Source organism: Hypanus sabinus, chromosome 10, assembly GCF_030144855.1.
Source record: "Hypanus sabinus isolate sHypSab1 chromosome 10, sHypSab1.hap1, whole genome shotgun sequence".
NCBI classification, from domain to species: Eukaryota; Metazoa; Chordata; class Chondrichthyes; order Myliobatiformes; family Dasyatidae; genus Hypanus; species Hypanus sabinus.
The window spans coordinates 85,531,685-85,553,215 of NC_082715.1; the positions used below are offsets into that span (position 1 = coordinate 85,531,685).

General features: G+C 40.3%; 1 protein-coding gene across 1 annotated transcript in view; it reads right to left on the bottom strand.

Annotated features, from left to right (window-relative positions):
• Nucleotides 1-21,531, bottom strand: part of LOC132401336 (protein eyes shut homolog) — a 1,222,700-nt gene that overhangs the window by 593,209 nt on the left and 607,960 nt on the right. Inside the window, exons 16-17 of the mRNA XM_059983465.1 lie at nt 16,223-16,319; nt 12,583-12,690 (exon numbers count right to left, since the gene is read on the bottom strand). Coding sequence (XP_059839448.1) covers nt 12,583-12,690; nt 16,223-16,319 — 205 coding nt within the window. The remainder of the gene's footprint in view (nt 1-12,582; nt 12,691-16,222; nt 16,320-21,531) is intronic.

Sequence of the window (21,531 nt, forward strand, 5' to 3'; positions counted from 1 at the left end):
CAGGAAAGACAGTGGATCAACAGTGCAGATATTCTTGGGGATAATACAAAAGATGCAAAAGCAGTTCATTCCAATGAGAAGGAAGGATTCAAAGAGGGGGAAGGGGCCACAGTGGTTGACAAAGGAAGTCAGAGATTGTATAGCATTAAAGAAAAAGAAGTATGACAGGGCTAAGATGAGTGGGAATACAGATGATTGGGAAAGTTTTAAGGAACAGCAGATTTTAACTAAAAAAGCAATACGGAGAGAAAAAATCAGGTATGAGCTCAGTCTAGCCAGGAATATAAAAGGGGATAGCAAAAGCTTTTTTAGCTATGTGAAGAGAAAGAAGATAGTTAAGAACAATGTTGGCCCCTTGAAGAATGAATTGGGAGAAATTGTTATGGGAAACAGGGAAATGGCAACAGAATTTAATGCGTACTTTAGATCTGTCTTCACCAGGGAGGACACAAGCAATCCCCCAGATGTATGGATGGGCCAGGGTCATAAGATATCAGAGGAATTGAGACAGATTGACATTAAGAAAGAAACTGTGATGAGTAGACTGGTAGGACTGAGGCTAATAAATCCCCGGGTCCAGATGGTCTGCATCCGAGGGTTCTAAAAGAGGTGGCTCAGGAAATTGCAGATGCATTGGTAATCATTTTCCAATGTTCCTTAGATTCAGGATCAGTTCCTGAAGATTGGAGAGTGGCTAATGTTATCCCACTTTTCAAGAAGGGAGGGAAGGAGAAAACGGAGAACTATTGCCCTGTTAGCCTAACATCAGTCGTGGGGAAGATGCTTGAGTCCATTATTAAGGACGAAATAGTGGCACATCTTGATGGCAGAAATAGGATTAGGCCGAGCCAGCATGGATTTACCAAGGGCAAATCATGCTTGACTAATCTGTTGGAGTTTTTTGAGGGTGTAACAAGGATGTTAGACGAGGGTAAGCCAATGGATGTTGTGTACCTAGATTTTCAGAAGGCATTCGATAAGGTGCCACATAGGACATTGGTGAGTAAAATCAGAGCTCATGGCATTGGGGGCAGGGTTTCAACATGGATAGAAAACTGGTTGGCAGATAGAAAGCAAAGGGTAGCAATGAATGGGTGTTTCTCGGACTGGCTGGAGGTGACTAGTGGGGTACCACAGGGCTCTGTATTGGGACCACAGCTCTTTACGATTTATGTTAATGATTTAGATGAGGGCATTGAAAACTATATCAGCAAGTTTGCTGACGATACTAAACTGGGTGGCAGTGTGACATGCGAAGAGGACGTTAGGAGAATACAGGGAGACTTGGATAGGCTGGGTGAATGGGCAGATACTTGGCAGATGTCATTCAATGTGAATAAATGTGAAGTTATTCACTTTGGAAGCAGGAACAAGAGGGCAGAGTATTGTCTGAATGGTGTAGAGTTAGGTAAGGGAGAAATGCAAAGAGACCTAGGAGTCCTAGTTCACCAGTCAATGAAGGTGAATGAGCAAGTGCAGCAGGCAGTGAAGAGGGCAAATAGAATGTTGGCCTTTGTTACAAGGGGAATTGAGTACAAGAGCAAGGATGTCCTTTTGCATTTGTACAGGGCCCTGGTGAGACCACACCTGGAATATTGTGTACAGTTTTGGTCTCCAGGTTTAAGGAAGGACATTCTGGCAATTGAGGAAGTGCAGCGTAGATTCACTAGGTTGATTCCTGGGATGGCAGGGCTGTCTTATGCAGAGAGATTGGAGAGATTGGGCTTGTACACGCTGGAATTGAGGAGATTGAGAGGGGATCTGATTGAAACGTTTAAGATAATTAAAGGATTTGATAGGATTGAGGCAGGAAATATGTTCCAGATGTTGGGTGAGTCCAGTACCAGAGGGCATGGATTGAGAATAAGAGGTCAGTTATTTAAAACAGAGTTGAGGAAGAGCTTCTTCTCCCAGAGAGTTGTGGAGGTGTGGAATGCACTGCCTCGGAAGACGGTGGAGGCCAATTCTCTGGATGCTTTCAAGAAGGAGCTAGATAGATATCTGATGGATAGGGGAATCAAGGGATATGGGGACAAGGCAGGGACTGGGTATTGATAGTGAATGATCAGCCATGATCTCAGAATGGCGGTGCAGACTCGAGGGGCCGAATGGTCTACTTCTGCACCTATTGTCTATTGCCTCTCCCCCACCGAGCACTCAAGTGTGCCCCAAAGATTACTTGTTCACCCAGAGGCTCGCTCTCTCTCTCTCTCTCCCCCAATAAGGGAAAAAGACGTATCTCCGTTTCACAGTGAGAAGGGTGACATAGCAAACAACTTGTTGGTTTACGACGTTAAAAGTCTGTCGCGTCACTTTTTCCAAGCTCCATACCCAAAGAACTCGGTCTCTGGGCACACAGCCACCAGCCAGCTTGCTGCTTTTGATCTTCCATCTCCCACGACACACCAATTTCCCACAGAGGCACCGACCTCATTCCACCCACCTCCAGAGCCACAAAATCTCAGAACCCTGAAGGAATGCTAGTCTTCTAGGCAGCGTCCTTGGTATATCGAATAGCAGCCAATTGTGAGACCCCAAGAGTGGGTCCCATTCCTGCAAAGACCCGAAGTCAGCATGTATTTATCCCTTTTATTCAAGAGCATGATAGTTGAGGGATACTAACCCTTCTTGAAACTAGTTGTGTGAGTCCTGAGGCTCTTGAGCCTTGTTCCTCATGGCAGCAGTGAGAGGAGAGCGTGACCTGGGTGGTGGGGATCCCTGATGATGGATGCTGCTTCACTACAACAGCTTTTCATGTAGATGCGCTCAATGGGTGGGAAGGCTTTACCCATGATGTACTGGGTCAAATCTATTACTTTTCGTTGTATTTTGCATTCAAAGATATTGTTTTTCCCCAAGCAGCTAGTCAATACACTCTCCACTACATATCGAAAGATGGTTGTCAAAGTTTTAGATGTCATGCCAACACTCCACAGATTCCGAAGGAAGTAGAGCCACTTACATGCTCAGTCCAGGGCAGGTCTTCATATATATAAACACCTAGGGATTTAAAGTTGCTCATCTCTCCACCTCGGAGCCTTCAACATTGCAACATTTTGTAGAAATGTTATATGATCATCTGATGGACTAATTCTGAGAGGATTGGGAATGACATTCATCAGTTACGAATAAGCGGAGAAATTGATGTCTTGTAATTATGAGACAAGTGGCTTTGTTAAAATAAAATGCTGTTCGGGAGCAAGCATAATCCTTTGAGCATGTTGGGAATGAACTATGCGAAAACAGGAAAAAGGAAGTCATTGTCAAGTCTGGCTTCACCTAACATTGGTGAATTAAGTTCTAGGATTTGCACTCATTTATAAAATAATAATGAACGTGTTCTGAAGTGGTGAAGCAATCTATAATCCATTTGGTAGTAGTGTTACCTTTCAAGCAGAATGTTATTGCCTTACTCTAGAGTTTTGAACTCAAGTTCAAAGTTATAAGTGAATTTATTATCAAAGTAAGTATATGTCACCATATACTACATTTGAGATTCATTTTCTTGCAGGCCTTTACAGGAAAATAAAAAAAAAATAAAATAGAAGCAAAGTTGTTTAATTATCCCAACTGACACTTTTGCCTCACCCTACAATAACATCTGATAACATAGTCACTTATTTCAATGCAGTTTGTGGATCTCAGCCTGATACAACATTGGCTCTCATTTTTTTGACTTTTTAACAGTAATTATGCTCCAAATGTCCTTCAGCAGTTATAAGGTCCTTTCAGAATCAGAATCAGGTTTAATATCACTGAAATATATCATGAAATTTGCTGCTTTGTGGCAGCAGCGCAGTTTGATACATTAAAATTATTATACTGTAAATTATAATAAGAAATTTTATTAAAATTTATTAAAATTAAAAGTCTATTAAAATTTTAAATTAAGTAATACAAAAAGTAAAAATAGAGAGGTGGTGTTTATGAGTTGGTTCATTGTCCGTTCAGAAATCTGATGGTGGAGAGGGTTCTGAGGTGATGAAGTATGCAATTTTGAAAGTGATTGCTGAAATCAGTGGTTAACAAAAGCTCCAGGAGTGCTTTGGATTCCCTAGGGATTTAATCATCAATAATCAGAGTGAGTCTGAATAGGGCAGGCGATAAAACAATGGGACAATTTAAATCATGATGATTGGTTTGTTATGTTCTTCAAACCTATTAAGTTAGAAGTTTGTACGTAACGTGGGATAGCTGGTGGTGTAGTGGCATCTGCACCGGAAATCGATGTGAGTGGTCCCGGGTTCAAACCTGACCAGTTCCTTATATGTTTCCATCTGTGCTGGGTTAGCATCTCAGCCTTGTTAAAAGTCAGACAAATGCTAAAGAAACCTCAAGGTTGCCCTCTGATGCACCACAAGGCACAGCGAGGAACAACAACTGGGGGAGTGGGACAGTGACCATCGTCAAGAGAGTGAGTTGAGATGGGAGGTGAAGTGACAGAACTTCTCGGAATGTACCCAGCCAGAGCCCTGCTTCTTTCTCCTGGGTTTGTTATTCAATTCAACAACAAAAAAGGAAACAACAACAGGAAAAGGAATTAACAAAAGTTAAGCAAATAGACAAGAAAGCCATAATCAAGGGCTGCAAGTCAAAAGTACTCTATAGCAATCAAAGTTAATCTAGTCCGAGGTTTAATTGCACTGTGCAATTTTAATATTGCCCAGTATTATTAATACCTTAGTGATGTGAAATGCAACTGATTTAATCCTAACTGCAATCACTTGATTTCTTTTAAGTTCCTCAGCCTTCAACTTTTAATTCTGTATTAGGATATATTTCTGGCAGTGTTCACGCACAGCATAATGGCTCATGTTAATCTAGTGGAATAAGTAGTAAATACCTGAAGCCAAGTGGGCAGAAATGTTTCTACTCAAATGGCACCAAAGTTGGTGGCAACAGAAACTGACCCTTGTTTCTGTATTGGGGAAGCGTTCTACCTGAAGCACTTTACAGAACCTTCACAGAGAAGTCCTAATTATTCACGCCCACAAGTTCATTCCACAATCCATTAATCCTATTCCTCTTGCTAACCAAAATTCCAGCATCACAGTTTTGAACCCTTCTATTTGCCTGCAGTCTAAACAACATTTGGGGCAGTGTTTAGATTTCCAGCATGCTCTGTGTGAAGAATATCATCACTGGATGTGCAAATCCAACCAATTGACCTGATCAATTATCCTACCTTGTTCAGTTTATTCTTTCATTTAGGAGAAAATAAGGCCAATTTAAGAAACCTTTTACATCAATTCATCATTACCAATTTCTAACTGCAGTTGGGAAGTCTGTCATCTTATGAGAGGCCACATAGTCCAGCAATCATTCTGTTGAAAGTACACAATTTGCCCTCAAAGGGGTTTGTTTTGTTGCTGTTTTGTGGCATTTGTTGTTGCTGCTTGTGTTATTCTATGAACACGGTGGGAATTTTATGATGAGACTGGAACGTGTGGCAACGCTAGTGTGCTGTCCCAGCGCACAGTCATCGAGTCATTGAAAGCTACAGCACAGGAAGAGGCCCTTTGGCCCATTTAGTCTGTGCTGAACTCATCGGTCTGCCCCATTGTCCTGCTGTCAGACCAGAGTCCTCTATACACCTTCCATCCATGTACCTATCCAAATTTCTCCTAAATGTTGAAATCAAACCTACACTTACCACTTCATCTGGCAGCTCATTCCACACTCGCAACACCCTCTGAGTAAAGAAGATCTCCCTCACGTTCCCCTTAAACATTTCATCTTTCATCATTAACCCATGCCATGACCTCTAGTTTTAGTCTCACACAGTCTCATAAATTTTTATACTTCCAACATACCCCTTCACTCTAAGGAATAATGTCCTAACCCATTCTAAGGTTGTATTGGTCATTAAAGCAAACATTACATTTCTCTGTGTGCTTCAATGTACATCTGATAAATAAGTGTGAACCTGAATCTGAGACAGTGATACATTTCAGGAGATACAGAACAGAACAGCCTGGGTCTCCAGATAGCATCTAACCACAGCTTTGCCCAGCTGCAACTTGTCTTCTACCCTTCCAGCCTAATCACAAATGTGTTCTAATTCACTTATGATTAAGGTAAAAATCCCATTAGGTGTTTCAATTATTTATTATACTTGCACACAACTATCTAATGACTTATGTTTCTGAACCTTATATCAGCTACCCCAGCTGTATAAATATCATGCAATTAGTTCCAATGGGGAACTAAGGCATCAAGCCTTATTTAATATGCAGAACTTGGCACAACCTTTGTGAAATTCAGTAATTGGGTTGCACTAATACCTTGGACATGTGCCTGATCTTCAAGAAGTATGAGGAACTTTTTTATAATAAATTCTGCATGGAAAAGCAGTATGTGATTAGGATACTCAGGGGCCTAGTCAAATGATCCAGTGAAATGAACTCAAATTCACTAGAGCCATTGATGAATTTAACCTCATTAATTTTATAATTTCAGGAATGAAAGAAAGTATCAGTAAAGTTGAAAGTACAGGAGCCTTAAGTCTTACACCAGCAGGTTAAAGGACAGTTATTACCCTTCAGCCATCAGGCTCCTGAGCCAGCATGGATAACATCACTCACCTCAAAACTGAGGTGATTCCACAACTTATTGACTCACTTTCAAAGGCTTTACAACTTATGGCCTCAATATTATTTACTTATTTATCTTTTTTTTTGTTTTTGCATGGATTGTTTTCTCTTGCACATTGGTTTTTACCCATCTTTGCTTGTGTGTAGCTTTCCATTGATCCTATTGTATTTCTTTTCATCTACTGTGAATGTCCACAAGAAAGTGAATCTCAAGGCAGTATATGGTGACCTACAGTATATATACTTTGATAAAAAATTTACTTTGAACTTTGTACATGAAACTATCAAATTGTAAAGCAGCATTTTGCTCACTAATGTTCTTCAGGAAAGGATATCTACTGTTCTTAGCTGGTCTGACCTACATGTCACTCCAAATGCACAGGAAATTAAAACAGAAGAAAATAATAACTGCCCTTTGAATTTTTAACTGTCCAGAAAAATCACCAAGCATAAGAAAAATTAGGGATAGTCAATAAATGCTGGCATTTCCAGGTTACTTACATCCTGTGAAATAAATAAGAAAGTGAGCCATCTCTTGCTGCTTTTATCCTCTTTCACTATGTAAGGTTTTGCTCTACAGCAGAGCCTTAAAGAGATAAACTTCAATGTGTTTCTAAATCTTTCAGCAGAGCAGCTAATCTGAGAGGAAGCAATTAAAGGACTACAAACTTTTCAATATCCATGTTTAGGGGAAGTAAAAGGCAGTGTACCAAAGTAACATCAAGTTCTCACAGTGGAAATTAGTTTAATGTCTATGAAGTTAAAATACATATAAATTACAGACTCTCATGCTGAGATAGTGCAGGACTAAGGTGTACATAATGTAAATGGAAGACAGATCCTACTATATATCTCAGTAAGTCAGGAGCGGCAAGGAGGTGAAGTGGACATAAGCAACTTAATGACAACATAGTGAATGTGAAAAGATGGATCTAGATGAACATAAAATTCAATCATTAAGTCACAAAGATGCAAAGAAGAACATTTCTGCAAGAGGCTATATTTTCATTGTTTGTTAATTATATGTCAACTATTGTCAGACTCCAGCTCATAAACCAGTTGAGGAATTATCATCCCCAAATTGACTGGGATAAGAAGCAAGTGAGGACTTAACTTAATTAAATGTAATACTCAACCCCCTTTCACAGTCTGGCCTAATGGATTCAGATTCATTTATTTATCATTGAAACATACAGTGAAATGCATCAACACACATACAGAGTGCTGGAGGAACTCAGCAGGCCATGCAATAGACAATAGACAGTAGGCACAGGAGTAGGCCATTTGGCCCTTCTAGCCAGCACCACCAGTCACTGTGATCATGGCTGATCATACACAATCAGTACCCCGTTCTTGCCCTCTCCCCATATCCCTTGACCCCGCTATCAATAAGAGCTCTAACTAACTCTCTCTTGAATGCATCCAGAGACTTGGCCTCCACTGCCTTCTGGGCAGAACATTCCACATATCCACCACTCTCTGAGTGAAAAAGTTTTTCTGCATCCCTGTTCTAAATGGCCTACCCCTTATTCTTAAACTGTGGCTTCTAGTTCTGGTCTCACCCATCAGCGGGAACATGCTTCCTGCCTCCAGCGTGCCCAACCCCTTAATAATTTTATATGTTTCAATCAGATCCCCTCTGAACCTTCTAAATTCCAATGTATACAAGCCCAGTCGCTCCAATCTTTCAACATATGACAGTCCCGCCATTCCGAGAATTAACCTTGTGAACCTACGCTGCACTCCCTCAATAGCAAGAATGTCCTTCCTCAAATTTGGAGGCCAAAACTGCACACAATACTCCAGCTGGGGTCTCACCAGGGCCCTGTACAGCTGCAGAAGGACCTCTTTACTCCTATACTAAATTCCTCTTGTTATAAAGGCCAGCATGCCATTTGTTTTCTTCACTGCCTGCTGTACCTGCATGCTTGCTTTCATTGACTGATGTTCAAGAACACCTAGATCTCGTTGTACTTCCCCTTTTCCTAACTTGACTCCATTTAGATAGTAATCTGCCTTCCTGTTCTTGCTACCAAAGTGGATAACCTCACATTTATCCACATTAAACTGCATCTGCCATATATTTGCCCACTCACCCAACTTGTCCAAGTCACCCCGCATTCTCAAAACATCCTCCTGACATTTCACACTGCCACCCAGCTTTGTGTCATCAGCAAATTTGCTAATGTTACTTTTAATCCCTTCATCTAAATCATTAATGTATATTGTAAACAGCTGTGGTCCCAGCACTGAACCTTGCGGTACCCCACTGGTCACAGCCTGCCATTTTGAAAGGGACCTGTTAATCGCTACTCTTTGTTTCCTGCCAGCCAGCCAATTTTCAATCCATTTCAGTACTCTGCCCCCAATACCATGTGCCCTAATTTTTCCCATTAATCTCCTACGTGGGACTTTATCAAAAGCTTTCTGGAAGTCCAGGTACACTACATCCACGGGTTCTCCCTTGTCCATTTTCATAGTTACATCCTCAAAAAGCTCCAGAAGGTTAGTCCAGTATGATTTTCCCTTCATAAATCCATGCTGTCTCGGACTGATCCTTCTACTGCTATCCAAATATGTCATAATTTCCTCTTTTATAATTGACTCCAGCATCTTTCCCACCACTGTCAGGCTAACCGGTCTATAATTCCCTGTTTTCTCTCTCCCTCCTTTCTTGAAAAGTAGGACAACATTAGCCACCCTCCAATCAACAGGAACTGTTCCTGAATCTATAGAACATTGGAAAATGATTACCAATGCGTCCACAATTTCTACAGCCACCTCTTTAAGTACCCTGGGATGCAGACCATCAGGTCCAGGGGACTTATCAGCCTTCAGACTCAACCGTCTATCCAACACCATTTCTTGCCTGATATAAATTTCCTTCAGTTCATCCTTTACCCTAGTTCCTTTGGTCACTATCACATATGGGAGATTGTTTGTACCTTCCCTAGTGAAGACAGATCCAAAGTACATGTTCAACTTGTCTGCCATTTCCTTGTTCCCCCATAATAAATTCACCCGTTTCTGTCTTCAATGGCCCAATTTTGGTCTTAACTAGTTTTTTGCTATTCACATACCTAAAGAAGCTTTTACTAACCTCCTTTATATTCTTGGCTAGTTTACCTTCGTACCGCATTTTTTCTTGGCGTATTGCCTTTTTTGTTATCTTCTGTTACCCTTTATAAGCTTCCCAGTCCTCCGGTTTCCCGCTCATCTTTGCTATGTTATACTTCTTCTCTTTTATTTTTATACTTCCCTTTACTGCCCTCATCAGCCACAGCTGCCCCTTACTCCTCTTAGGATCTTTCTTCCTCTTTGGAATGAACCAATTCTGTACCTTCTGCATTATTCCCAGAAATACCTGCCATTGTTGTTCCACTATCTTCCCTGCTAGGGTATTATTCCATTGAACTTTGTCCAGCTCCTCCCTCATAGCTCCATAGCTCCCTTTGTTCAACTGTAATACTGACACATCCAATTTTCCCTTCTCCTTCTCAAATCGTAGGTTAAAACATATCATATTATGGTCACTACCTCCTAATGGTTCCTTTACCTCGAGGTCCCTGATCAAATTTGGTTCATTGCACAACACTAAATCTAGAATTGCCTTCTCCCTGGTAGACTCCAGGACAAGATGTTCTAAGAATTCATCTCGGAGGGACTCCACAAACTCCCTTTCTTGGGGTCCAGTACCATTCTGATTCTCCCGGTCTATCGGCATGTTGAAATGCCCCATGACAACTGTATCATTACCTTTGTGACATGCCAATTTTAACTCTTCATTCTACTTACACCCTACATCCAGACTGCTGTTTGGGGGCCTGTAGATAACTCATATTAGGGTCTTTCTACCCTTAGAATTTCTCAGTTCTATCCATACTGACTCTACATCCCCTGATTCTACTTCCCCCCTCGCAATATCATTCCTCCCCAACAGAGCCACCCCACCCCCTCTGCCAGTCAGTCTGTCCTTTCGATAAGATGTATATCCTTGAATATTCATTTCCCAGGCTCTGTCCGCTTGAAGCCATGTCTCTGTTATTCCCACAACATCGTACTTGCCAATTTCCAACTGAGCCTCAAGCTCATCTACTTTATTCCTTATAATTCATGCATTCATATATAATACTTTTAATTCATTACTCCCCTGTCCTTTCATATCAATTCCTATTTCACTTGGCCATACTGTATGATCTCTTGAGCTTTCTATTCCATTGATCCTGTTGTCCTTTTTAACTTTTCTTATTTTCACTTTCCCTTTAACTCCATCTTTATATTTCCAGTTCATCCCCTCCCCCCCCACTACTTAGTTTAAACACATCCATGTTGCAGTGGCAAACCTGTCTGCCAGAATGCTGGTCCCCCACCTATTAAGGTGCAACCCGTCCCTTTTGTACAATTCATCCCTCCCCCAAAACAGATCCCAGTGGTCCAAGAATGTAAATCCTTGCTTCCTGCACCAGTTCCTCAGCCACACATTCAGATCCATTATCTCCCTGTTCCTGCCCTCTCCAGCATGAGGAACTGGAAGCAAACCAGAGATAACCACCCTGGAAGTCCTGCTTTTCAGCCTTCTTCCGAGTTCTCTGAAGTCCCACTGCAGAATGTCCTTCCTCTTCTTCACAATGTCATTTGTGCCGACATGCATTACCACTTCCGGGTGTTCACCTTCACCCTTGAGGATTCCCTGCAATCAGTCCATGATGTCCTGGATCCTAGCACCAGGAAGGCAACACACCATCCTTAAATCTCGCTTGTTGCCACAGAAACCCCTTTCCATACCTCTTACAATGGAGTCCCCTACTACCACGGCTCTTCCTGATGTCTGACTCCTCAGCTCTGCTTCTGCACCAATTTCCAGGTCGCAGACCTGTCCGCCTCTCAGACTGGCAGTATCTTCTGTCCTGACAGCTTCCAAGAGGGTGAACCTGTTTATGAGAGATACATCCCCTGGGGTCTCCTGTACTTCAAGCATCCTTTCCTTCCTCATCATTGTCCTCTTTCTCTCTTCCTGTATCCTCGGTGTAACAACCTCACTGTAGGTCCTGTCCAGAAAACTCTCGTTTTCGCGGATAAACCTGAGGTCATCCAGTTCTTTCTTCAGTGCTGCAACGTGCTCCTTCAGAAGCTGAATCTGGACACACTTTCCACAGCTGTAACAGCCGGGGGCACCATCAGTGTCCCTGACCTCCCACATCATGCACGTAGCACACTGAATCAGCTAAGCGGTCATGTCTTCACCCTCTCTAATTGTGCCTGCAACAGCTATGGAAAAGAGTACAGTGGACGTTTTGGGCCAGGACCCTTCACATCATTTGTATTAAAAACTGACACAACCAAAGGATGTACTGGGCACAGCCTGCATGTGTCACCACACATTCCAGCTGCAACATAGCATGCCAGCAATGGAGGCAGAGATACAAATTGATCTCATGTGGAGGGTCGACTGTTACAACCTTTCAAAGAAGCCACAAGCATTCAACAAAAAGATACTTTTAAACATTGTTTATGTAATGCTGCGCAGGTTTTCCATACAACAGGCATGTTTAGAGAGAGCAGAAAAGCCAAATGAAAAAGGGTGGAACAGTGGAGATGCATCTCTACCAATGGAGGTGTGCGGCACTCCTTCCCTCCAAAAGGTGCAGCACCTGCTTAGCCCTGTGATCAGGGTCATCTGAGGCCATGGGAGCAGGTGGTGAATGGTCATATGAGCACTTGGTGCACATCACAAGTACCAGTTTTGCAACCACTAATGCCAGTCAGAAAACCTCTGAAGGATATTGATAGTGGCTGAGGTCACCTATCTTGTAAAGACACAAGACACGGAAGAAGGCAATGACAAACCAAATCTGTAGTAAAATTTGCCAAGAACAACCATGAGACCATGATCACTTGTATCATTTGACATGGCACATAATGATGATGATGAACCCGTTAAAAGCATCACACTCGTGGAGGAAGAACTGCAGAGTTTGCTGATACATACCCATTTTCAAGATCCAGGCAAGTGCCGTTATTTTTGCAGGGTGCAGATAAACATTCATTAATGTTTGTTTCACAACGTACCCCAGAGAATCCTGGCAAACAGATGCATCTAGTAGAGGAGGAAGAGAGAGAATTAATATTAAGAATGAACTCTGAAGCCATACAATCATCACAGAGGAAGTCATCGATAGCTAAAGGGTATAATTGTATAATCAATAAATATATGTCTAAATCAAAAAAATGTGTTATTAAATATGCAGTGGCAAAATTTAGTTGTGTATTCCTGTATATTAATAAGATTGAACTTTCATCTACAAACAATTTGCTGGAGGCAGTCAGATAGGAAAACTCCCCCCATGGATGTAGCTCGTCCCACTGAGTTTCTTGCTTGTTGCTCCAGGTTCCAGCATCTGCAGTCTTTCTTGTCTCCATGAACTCTGATTTGGTTGCTAACACTGGCATCCCTCGGATACAGGTTTAAGTCCCATTCCAGAAACTGGTGCACAAAATCTAAGTTGTCACACCAGGCTGTCATGGAGTTTGGGGATGGTGGGGTGGAGGGGTGGGTTGCTAAACCATCAAGGGGGCTATATTTCATCACTGATGTGTATCTGCAGACCTTTCTCAAGAAGACAACAGAAATCCCATGGCACTGTGTCAAGGAGCTGGGGAATTCTCCCAGCTGTCCTGGCCTATATACATCCCTCATGGAACACTGTTCAAACAGATTTGCTGATCAGTATTTTCAGACTATCTGTGGTACCCAACTGTGCGCAATTAGGCTGTTGAATGTCAAGCATTAAAATAGTGATTGCTCTCAAACCAGTAGTTAATTTGTTGTAAAGTGCTGCTACAAGTAGATTGCCACACTGCTAGAGAAAGGGCAATGTCCAGTAACAACAAGGGAACAGGAGTGGCTGTGGCAGGGAGCAGGTAGCCACAGTACTCTTCATCTTGGAGAAGTACAGATCAAAGTTCAACTTAAATTTATGAACAAAGTTTGTTCATGTCACCACATACTACCCTGAAATAAATTTTCTTGCAGGATATTTACAGTATTACAAATAAGTACAACAGAATCAACAAAAAAATACATTTTTTATTTAATGGGTTGAAGGGGCTGTTTCATTGCTGTATGTTGTGTCTCTATAACACTAGCTATGCACTAAACTGCATAAGAGAGAAATAGAACCGCAACATGCCCATGCATCTGGCCCCATTTTGGAATTGCAACAGCACTCATGCAGACTGAAACAATCCTGCGGAATGATTCCAAGAATGAAAGGTTTAATGTATGAGGAGCATTTAATGGCTCTGACGCTGCACTCGCTGGAGTTAAGAAGAATGAGTGGTGCATCTCATTAAAACTTATAGATTATTGAAAGGCCTAGATAGAGTGAAATTGGAAAGATATTTTCTTTAGTGGGGAATCTATGACCAGAGGGCACAGCCTCAGAATAGAAGGTCATCCCTTTAGAACAGAGATAAGGATGAAACTCTTCAGCCAGAGGGTATGAACCTGTGAAATTCATTGCTATAAAAGGCTGTGGATTGATTTGAAGTGGAGAATTAAGAGTGACAGTAATCAGCCATGATGGAATGGTGGAGCAGACTCAATGGGCTGAATGATCTTATGGAAACAACTGGGATAAGAAGTTAAATTTTGGAGCAATTATCATCCATGTATTCACTACTGAGGTAAATACAAGATAGCATTGCTGTTTATTGGAAATTCCCTTAGCTCTTCACCAGAACACTGTCATCACTGAGTTCAGACACCTCACAATGTTCCTCATTAAAAGACACATAGAACCACAGAGAACAAAGGGAGCAGGAGTCAATCTCCAATGTGAAAAAACAAACGGTGGAATTAGAAATTAAATGGAGATGAAAGTTTTTCACAAAATAATCAGGTATTTGCTGAGTTTGTCTTCAAGGAAGAAGAGAAGCTTCCTGTTACTGTGAAAATGAGGTATAAAGAGAATATGCAGTAATGATAAAGAAAAAATCCAGTGAGTCCCAGAGTGGTATATGGTGACATATAATACTCAACTTACTTTCAACTTTGATGGAGGAGGAAAGTATTTGAATTTTGATGGCATTGGGTTTGCTAACTATGAAGTTCTAAATTCAAACATAGATTTTAAGCCCTATCTAGCTAATATAGTCATCTATGGGTACCTCACTAAAAGGAGGTTATGCTGAAGCTACCTGTTCTTCAGAGAATATTTCACTTCCCTGTTTATCCTCCACAGTGAGTTTATCTGCCATTATCCACTATTCGTACAGTGCTTTCCCTTTCTCACCAAGGAGAGGAAATTTCAGCTAATGAAGTAGTTTAAACACAGTTCCTTTATAAATAGTGATACATGTTTAAATTTAAATGAAATTCTTAAAACCCATTTAAAACTCACAGAGGACTTCTATCTTATAGAAGATTTCCAAATTACAAATAATTTCTAAAACTCAAAGGATTTCCAAACCACAGGTATAATTCCTTTAAGCTAAGAAGACATATCAACAATTTGCAGACGAATGAGCCTTCCATCATACAAATCGAAGGCAGAGTAGATTATTCCCCTCTCATCAACTTTTTATTCTAACATCTTCCCCCTTCCTTTCTAGTCTTGAACAAGGGCCTCAGCCTGAAATGTCAACTCTTTATTTATTTCGGTAGATGCTGCCTGACCTGCTGAGTTCCTTGACAGTGAATATCCATTACTGAATCAGACGCAAATCATCCACAGAGATTGAAACAGAGAGAGAAAAAGGAAGAACCAAGCTAGACCACATGCAAAAAGAGTCAAGAAGAAAAATAGAAAGCAATATTAAGAATGTGCTGTTCTTTCAAAGAAAATCTAAAAACAGTTGATCATCTGGTGGAATGGGTTTGTGTTTGAATGGAATCCTCCTGGATTTTGATCAATGCTCTCATCATTAAGAGGATGACATGGTCCAATTGTAAATGTCAAGCTGATCTTAAAGGTTAAATAATCTTCAAGTCAAGCTAAGTCCTGGAAATAACTCTGAGTTTGAGGGCAAAATGTATGTGCAAAGTAGGTGAAAGTGGATAAATTGATCAGCAAATTCTGCCAATACACAACTCATGGCAACTTGCATTTTGATGAAGGGTCTCAGCTCAAATTGCTCTCCATAGATATTGTCTGGCCAGTATTTTTGTCTGTTACTCTGGATTTCCAGCAATTGCAGAACCTCTTGTTTTCATTGCACATCTCATTTTACATTGGTGAGCCTCGTAGCTGGTTTCTACACTAATGGCGTCGTGGGCTAATAATACTCAGTTCTTTCTGCAGCAAAATTTGGCTTATTTTCTCTTCACTCAGCAGTTAACTGGAGTAGTATGGAAAGCTCATTATTTGCCTCATTTCATGATCACTGTTGGTAACGTGAAGTCCAAATTAAATAGATATTTAAATTATAATGACGACATAGTTAATTACAAACTATTATTTATGATAATGAACCCTATTGCCTTTTGCTTGAGTCTGGTCTGATTCTGGTGGTGTATATTTCAGGCAAATTCCTGCTTCTCCACACATGACTACTCATTGAGAAACATTTTCTAAACAAACATGGAGATATACAGATCTCGTCTTTGATTTTTAATTCTTTGATTTTACCTGTAGGCGTTGACCTCGTTCAAACAGCGACCCTGATTCTGGCAAGGATTGGACAGACACTCGTTAGTGTCAATTTCACAGTGAGCTCCTCTGAAACCTGAAATTGCAGAAGAAGCTGTTATCAATCAGTGAACTCCTGTATGGTATAAGTGACTCTATCAATGATACCAAAAGCTGCACTGGGCACACTTAAATGAAACAAGAAACCCAGATACCCTACACTGCAAACTGCAGGTGCTATCCTCTAAAATATTTTTAAAATTCAGTCATAATTTTAAGAAAGGAAATGGATTTATTTGAAGTAAGAATGCATTCTACTCACTAAATCTTCAGGTGCAAGAGTGAAAAGGAACTCTCTAAAACAATGTGCTTATACCTAATGCTGGAGGAACTCATCAGATCAATCAGCACCTATGGAAATGAATAAACAGTCAACTTTTCAGGCCGAGACCCTTCATGAATTCCTGACTTTGACAGTTTAATCATTTTCATAGATGCTACCTGACCTGTTGAGTTCCTCTAGTATTTTGTGCCTGTTGCTTTGGATTTTCAGCATCTGTCGATTTACTCTTTTGTCAGCAAAATCTCTCGCATTTTTGTTCATACCTATATACGCTTCAATCACATTTGTACCATTACTGTAATTAAATCTTAAAATGCTTAGCTTGGTGCTAAATTACTTTCAGTTTTCACTTTTTTGTTATGGGTTCCACCAACCCTACTATTCTCCAATATCTTAGTGTTTCTCACAAATGTGCCGAACATGCATGCTAAATTTTCATTGCTTCAGGCTATGTCTCTTTTTGAAGTCCCTAAGATCTGAACTAAAGCTTATAGACCAACAGTGTTTCTCTCTCCATAGGTGTCGGTCAGTCTGTTGAGTATTTCTAGCAGTTTCTATTATTACCTGCTTTAAAATTGTCTGTCCCAATGGTTTTTCATTCGAAGCAGGGCCAATTTTATTTTTGGATAAGATAATCTTCTTGGGAAATTATTAAAGAGGCTTTATAAATGTAAACTGCTGTTGACTTTCAGATCTTAGTTTAAATACCATCCTGTACCGTCTTTACAGAAGGACTATAGTAGGGTTTTTTCCCCTTTGGAGCAAAGGGAGATGAGAAGCAACTTGATAGAGATGTATAAGATGGTAGGAGACATAGATATAATGGACAGCCAGAGACATTTTCCCAGGGTAGAAATGGCTAATACGAGAGGACATCATTTTAAGGCGATTGGAGGGAAGTATAGAGGAGATAACAGCAGTAGTTTCTTTTTTACACAGAGATTGGTGAGTGCATAGAATGCATTGCTGGGACTGGTGGTAGAGGCAACAACATCAGGGACATTTAAGATACTCTTAGATAGGCACATCAATGACAGGGTGCTATATGGGAGGGAAGGCTTAGATTGACTTTGGGTTGTCTAAAAGTTTGGCATAATATTGTGGGCCAAACAACTTGTACTGTTGTATGTTCTACAGTATGTTCTAAGGATAATACCAATGCAATGCCTGCATTTGTGGTGCATTATTCACTGTGGTTTCATTTTCCAGGAGTACCACATTATTGTTGAATCTTTAATTTTATTAAAGGAATAACATTAATTTTAAAATTATATAATCTCTCAAAAAGTGCATTAACTATATACCCATATTTGGTTTGCTGATATAAATGTGTTATGAGGAAAAATAAATCCTAATTTTGTACTATATCTTTTAAAATTTGTTTTCCATATAATTTGAAAACCAAGCGACAAAGATAGATTACATGCTTATTTGTGTTCACTTTCTATCACTTGTTTGTATATGATTAGATGCTGAAATTCATTTCAACACCCCAAGGCTAGAGTGCAAGAAAAAAATACAAATTCAGCGTGGGTTCCAATTGCTTGCTGGTGCTATATATCAATCTTCTGGAGTATATTTTATTATTTGTTAATTTAGTTGTGATGATATTACTTTATGTGTTATGTGTGAGTTACATGTACTATGTTATGCACCTTGGTACACAGAAATGGTGGAATGATAATACACTTGAACTTGAATGTGAACTTATTATGACTCCACTAAACACTGCTTTTTGGTGAGGAGATGTCAGATGGGGATGACAGCCATCCCAGCTTTGAATCCTAGCACTCTTGCTGACTATTATGGGCTTGGCTGAGATATGAGCCAGGTTCAGACTGGGGACCAAAGTTTCTGCTCTGAAGGGTCAAAGAGAAATCCAGGATGGAACCTGTAGAGGGGGAGAAAATTTTAAGAAGCTTATTTAATGTTAAATTTATGAGCTGCCATTTTAAAAGCACCTGTTAAAAAGGAGGGAGAGAACTGTTTCTCTATAGTGACTTATCATAATCGTGACTGTATTGCTATTGGAAACAGACCCGCTAGTAACATTTCAAAAATAATTTGATGAAGGTAATAAAATTTGAGAGGCTGCTGGAATGAGCAAGTGAGTATGAGTAAATGAACAGCTCTTTCAAGTTCAAATTCACTCTATTGTCATTCTACCATACACCTGTATACCTCCAAATGAAACAATGTTCACCTGGGCCAAAGTGCACAACAGTACATATAACTCACAGACAACACACAAAGTAATATTATCACAAAAAATAACAAATACTAAATTATATTCCAGAAGATTTAGCATTTGGTCCATTTGTGACATAATTTTAAAAATAAACAGTATAACACTATTGGTGTTTTGTCAGTGATGAGACCTGGGTAGTGGCAGGGAATTTAACAGTCTCATGGCCTGAGGAAGAAGCTGCTCCCATTCTAATCGCCCTTATCCTTTGCTACAGTACCTTCTGCCCAATGGTAGAGTGTCAAGAGGATTGTGGGGTTGATGGGAGGGATACTTGACAATGCCAAGTGAGAGCATCGTCACAGTGAGCCAAATGATCTCTGTGAGTGTTTGGCAGAGACCATAATGTATTTCTAGTCTTAAATGTTCCTCTCAGACAGCATAGGGAATATGATGTGCCCTCTTCTATCCTCATTCAACTGTGTTAAATCCTTTAAAACAAACATTCCACCTTTTTTCAATGCAACCACTTTGAAATATGGCAGCAATCATTAAAGATATTTAAAAAGTGCGCGAGACCTCTGCAGGAGTTCCACAATCTAATTGCTCAAGGAAATGACATGGCATTAGAAGCCAGTATGCTTAGCAGCATGCCAGCAACTCTATTATTCATAAAAAATAATTATATCATGTGCATTTGAAAGGAATATGGATTGCTTGTGTCTGTTTCCAATCATCACTTCGATCCTAATCTACTCCATGTAACAAATGAATGACACAATAAATTAGGAACAATGTCCTGATCACATCGACCATTAATTCTCACCTACATGTCTCCCAACTAGTTACGTACCAAGCATTGCTAATAGTTGTGCTTCAATGCAGTGCAGCATGAGAGAACATAAAATTGAGAAGCAGATCATCACATCCAGCTCAAACTAGAACATGAGTCATGGCACTAATTCACTACAGCTATTGAATAATTAAGGATATACTGGAATAAATTATCTAGCTTAGATCCTGGGAAAGTTTTTTTTTGGAGAGACCATCAGACTGTGCATTAAAGCAGCTGACTCGCACAATAATTTGTAGGCACGTTGAAACCTTTCGGAATAGAGGCTGACAGATTACTTAAAGGCAAACTGACTTTGTTCAATGGTGTGCATACGCCCATTGGAATTTAGCTTTAATTGAGCTCTTAGCTGAGAAATTGCAGTTAGAAGAAAATGTCCTGCTTTCTCCTCTTGAAGTATGACAAGCTTTGCTCAGCCTTTGGCTACTCTGGTGAAATGCTACAAGGTTGCATTTAACATGACATTTACATGAACCTGATCAGTTCAATAAACCAATCAACGTATTCAATGAATCATAGAATAACACTACATTTTTGGCTAACTATTCAATTCAGTTCTACTAAATCAGTCTTACCATGTAGCCCAGATTTTTTTTTTACTTTGTTACGAAGGATGAACAACTCTGATGGGCAGAAGGGTGCAGAGTTGCCCATGCCCCACCTTTTTGGAGAATCGCAAACTGTTACTATTTCGATGCTGCTAACGAGAGAGTAAGAGAGACAAAAGAAAACAGGCCAGGACATCTGTTACTGATAACAGCCTGAGAGAGAGTTATGTTTATCCACCATGTTATGACTCCTGAAAGACTTATGGCTGCAGAGAGGGCTGTTTATGTGGTACCATCCTGCTCATTAAAATTCCTCAGTGGACAGCCGGAGTGGGCTGGTTTGATAGGTTAAGTCATTCAAACCTGATTGACACCGGAAACCCCGTGAGTGGGGATAAAAGTGAGGTCTGGGGTGACACCCCTCAGATGCACCAGGAGACACACTAGTGAAATCAGAAACCCACGAGAAAGTGTGGGGCATTGGGGACCGAATGGATTGGTCAATTTCACTCACAGTGTTTATAGCAAGGCCGGCGGGGGCTTGTGTGTGTGTCCACCCTTGCCTGGGTGGTGAGTCCACCGTGGAAGAACGGTCTAGCTAAATGACAGAGGGGTCATACTTGAATGGCCACAACAACACATCGACAGATCAAAATCATAAAGGAAGGTTTGCAAGACAATAGCTGTCACTTTTTGATCGCCCTCTCTCTTTCTCTCTCTCTCTCTCCAACAATTACAACACATCGACCAACAACTTCTTCAGCCTGCATAAACTGAACTGAACTTTATACTCACATATGACAATTAATTATCCCCTAGACAACGATGGAGCTTGTTTATTATTATACCCACAATTTTAGGTTTAGTATTGCTAACGTGTATTATCTGTATATTTACATTGATATTGATTTGTATATTTTCACTAATAAACACTTGAAAATAGTACCACCAGACTCCGACAGATACTTCTCTCTTTGGTGGTAAGACACCCAATTATGGGGTACGTAACAACTTTAAGCATGTATCCAGTTAACTTCTAAATTTTATTATTAAATATGTTTTTCCTGTATTTTAGGTGGTAGAATATTAAAATAATTCTACATTCCCAGGTGTCTGCCACCACATCCCTGAAGACAGTGAGACAGGTAAGTAAAGAGTGAACACAGGATAGTTGCCTTTATCAACTAGATCAATGGTGAAAAACCTATGGCATGTACTGTATACCCAAGAAGGAACAAATGGACATTTTGCTGACACTTGGCATGCAGTGCTGCCTCTCGATTCTTTAAATCCCAACCATAATTTACAAAAAAACAATTATTATATTTACTGTCAAATGAAGGAGTGAATGCTTTCTTTATAACCCTAAGGCAGAGAGAT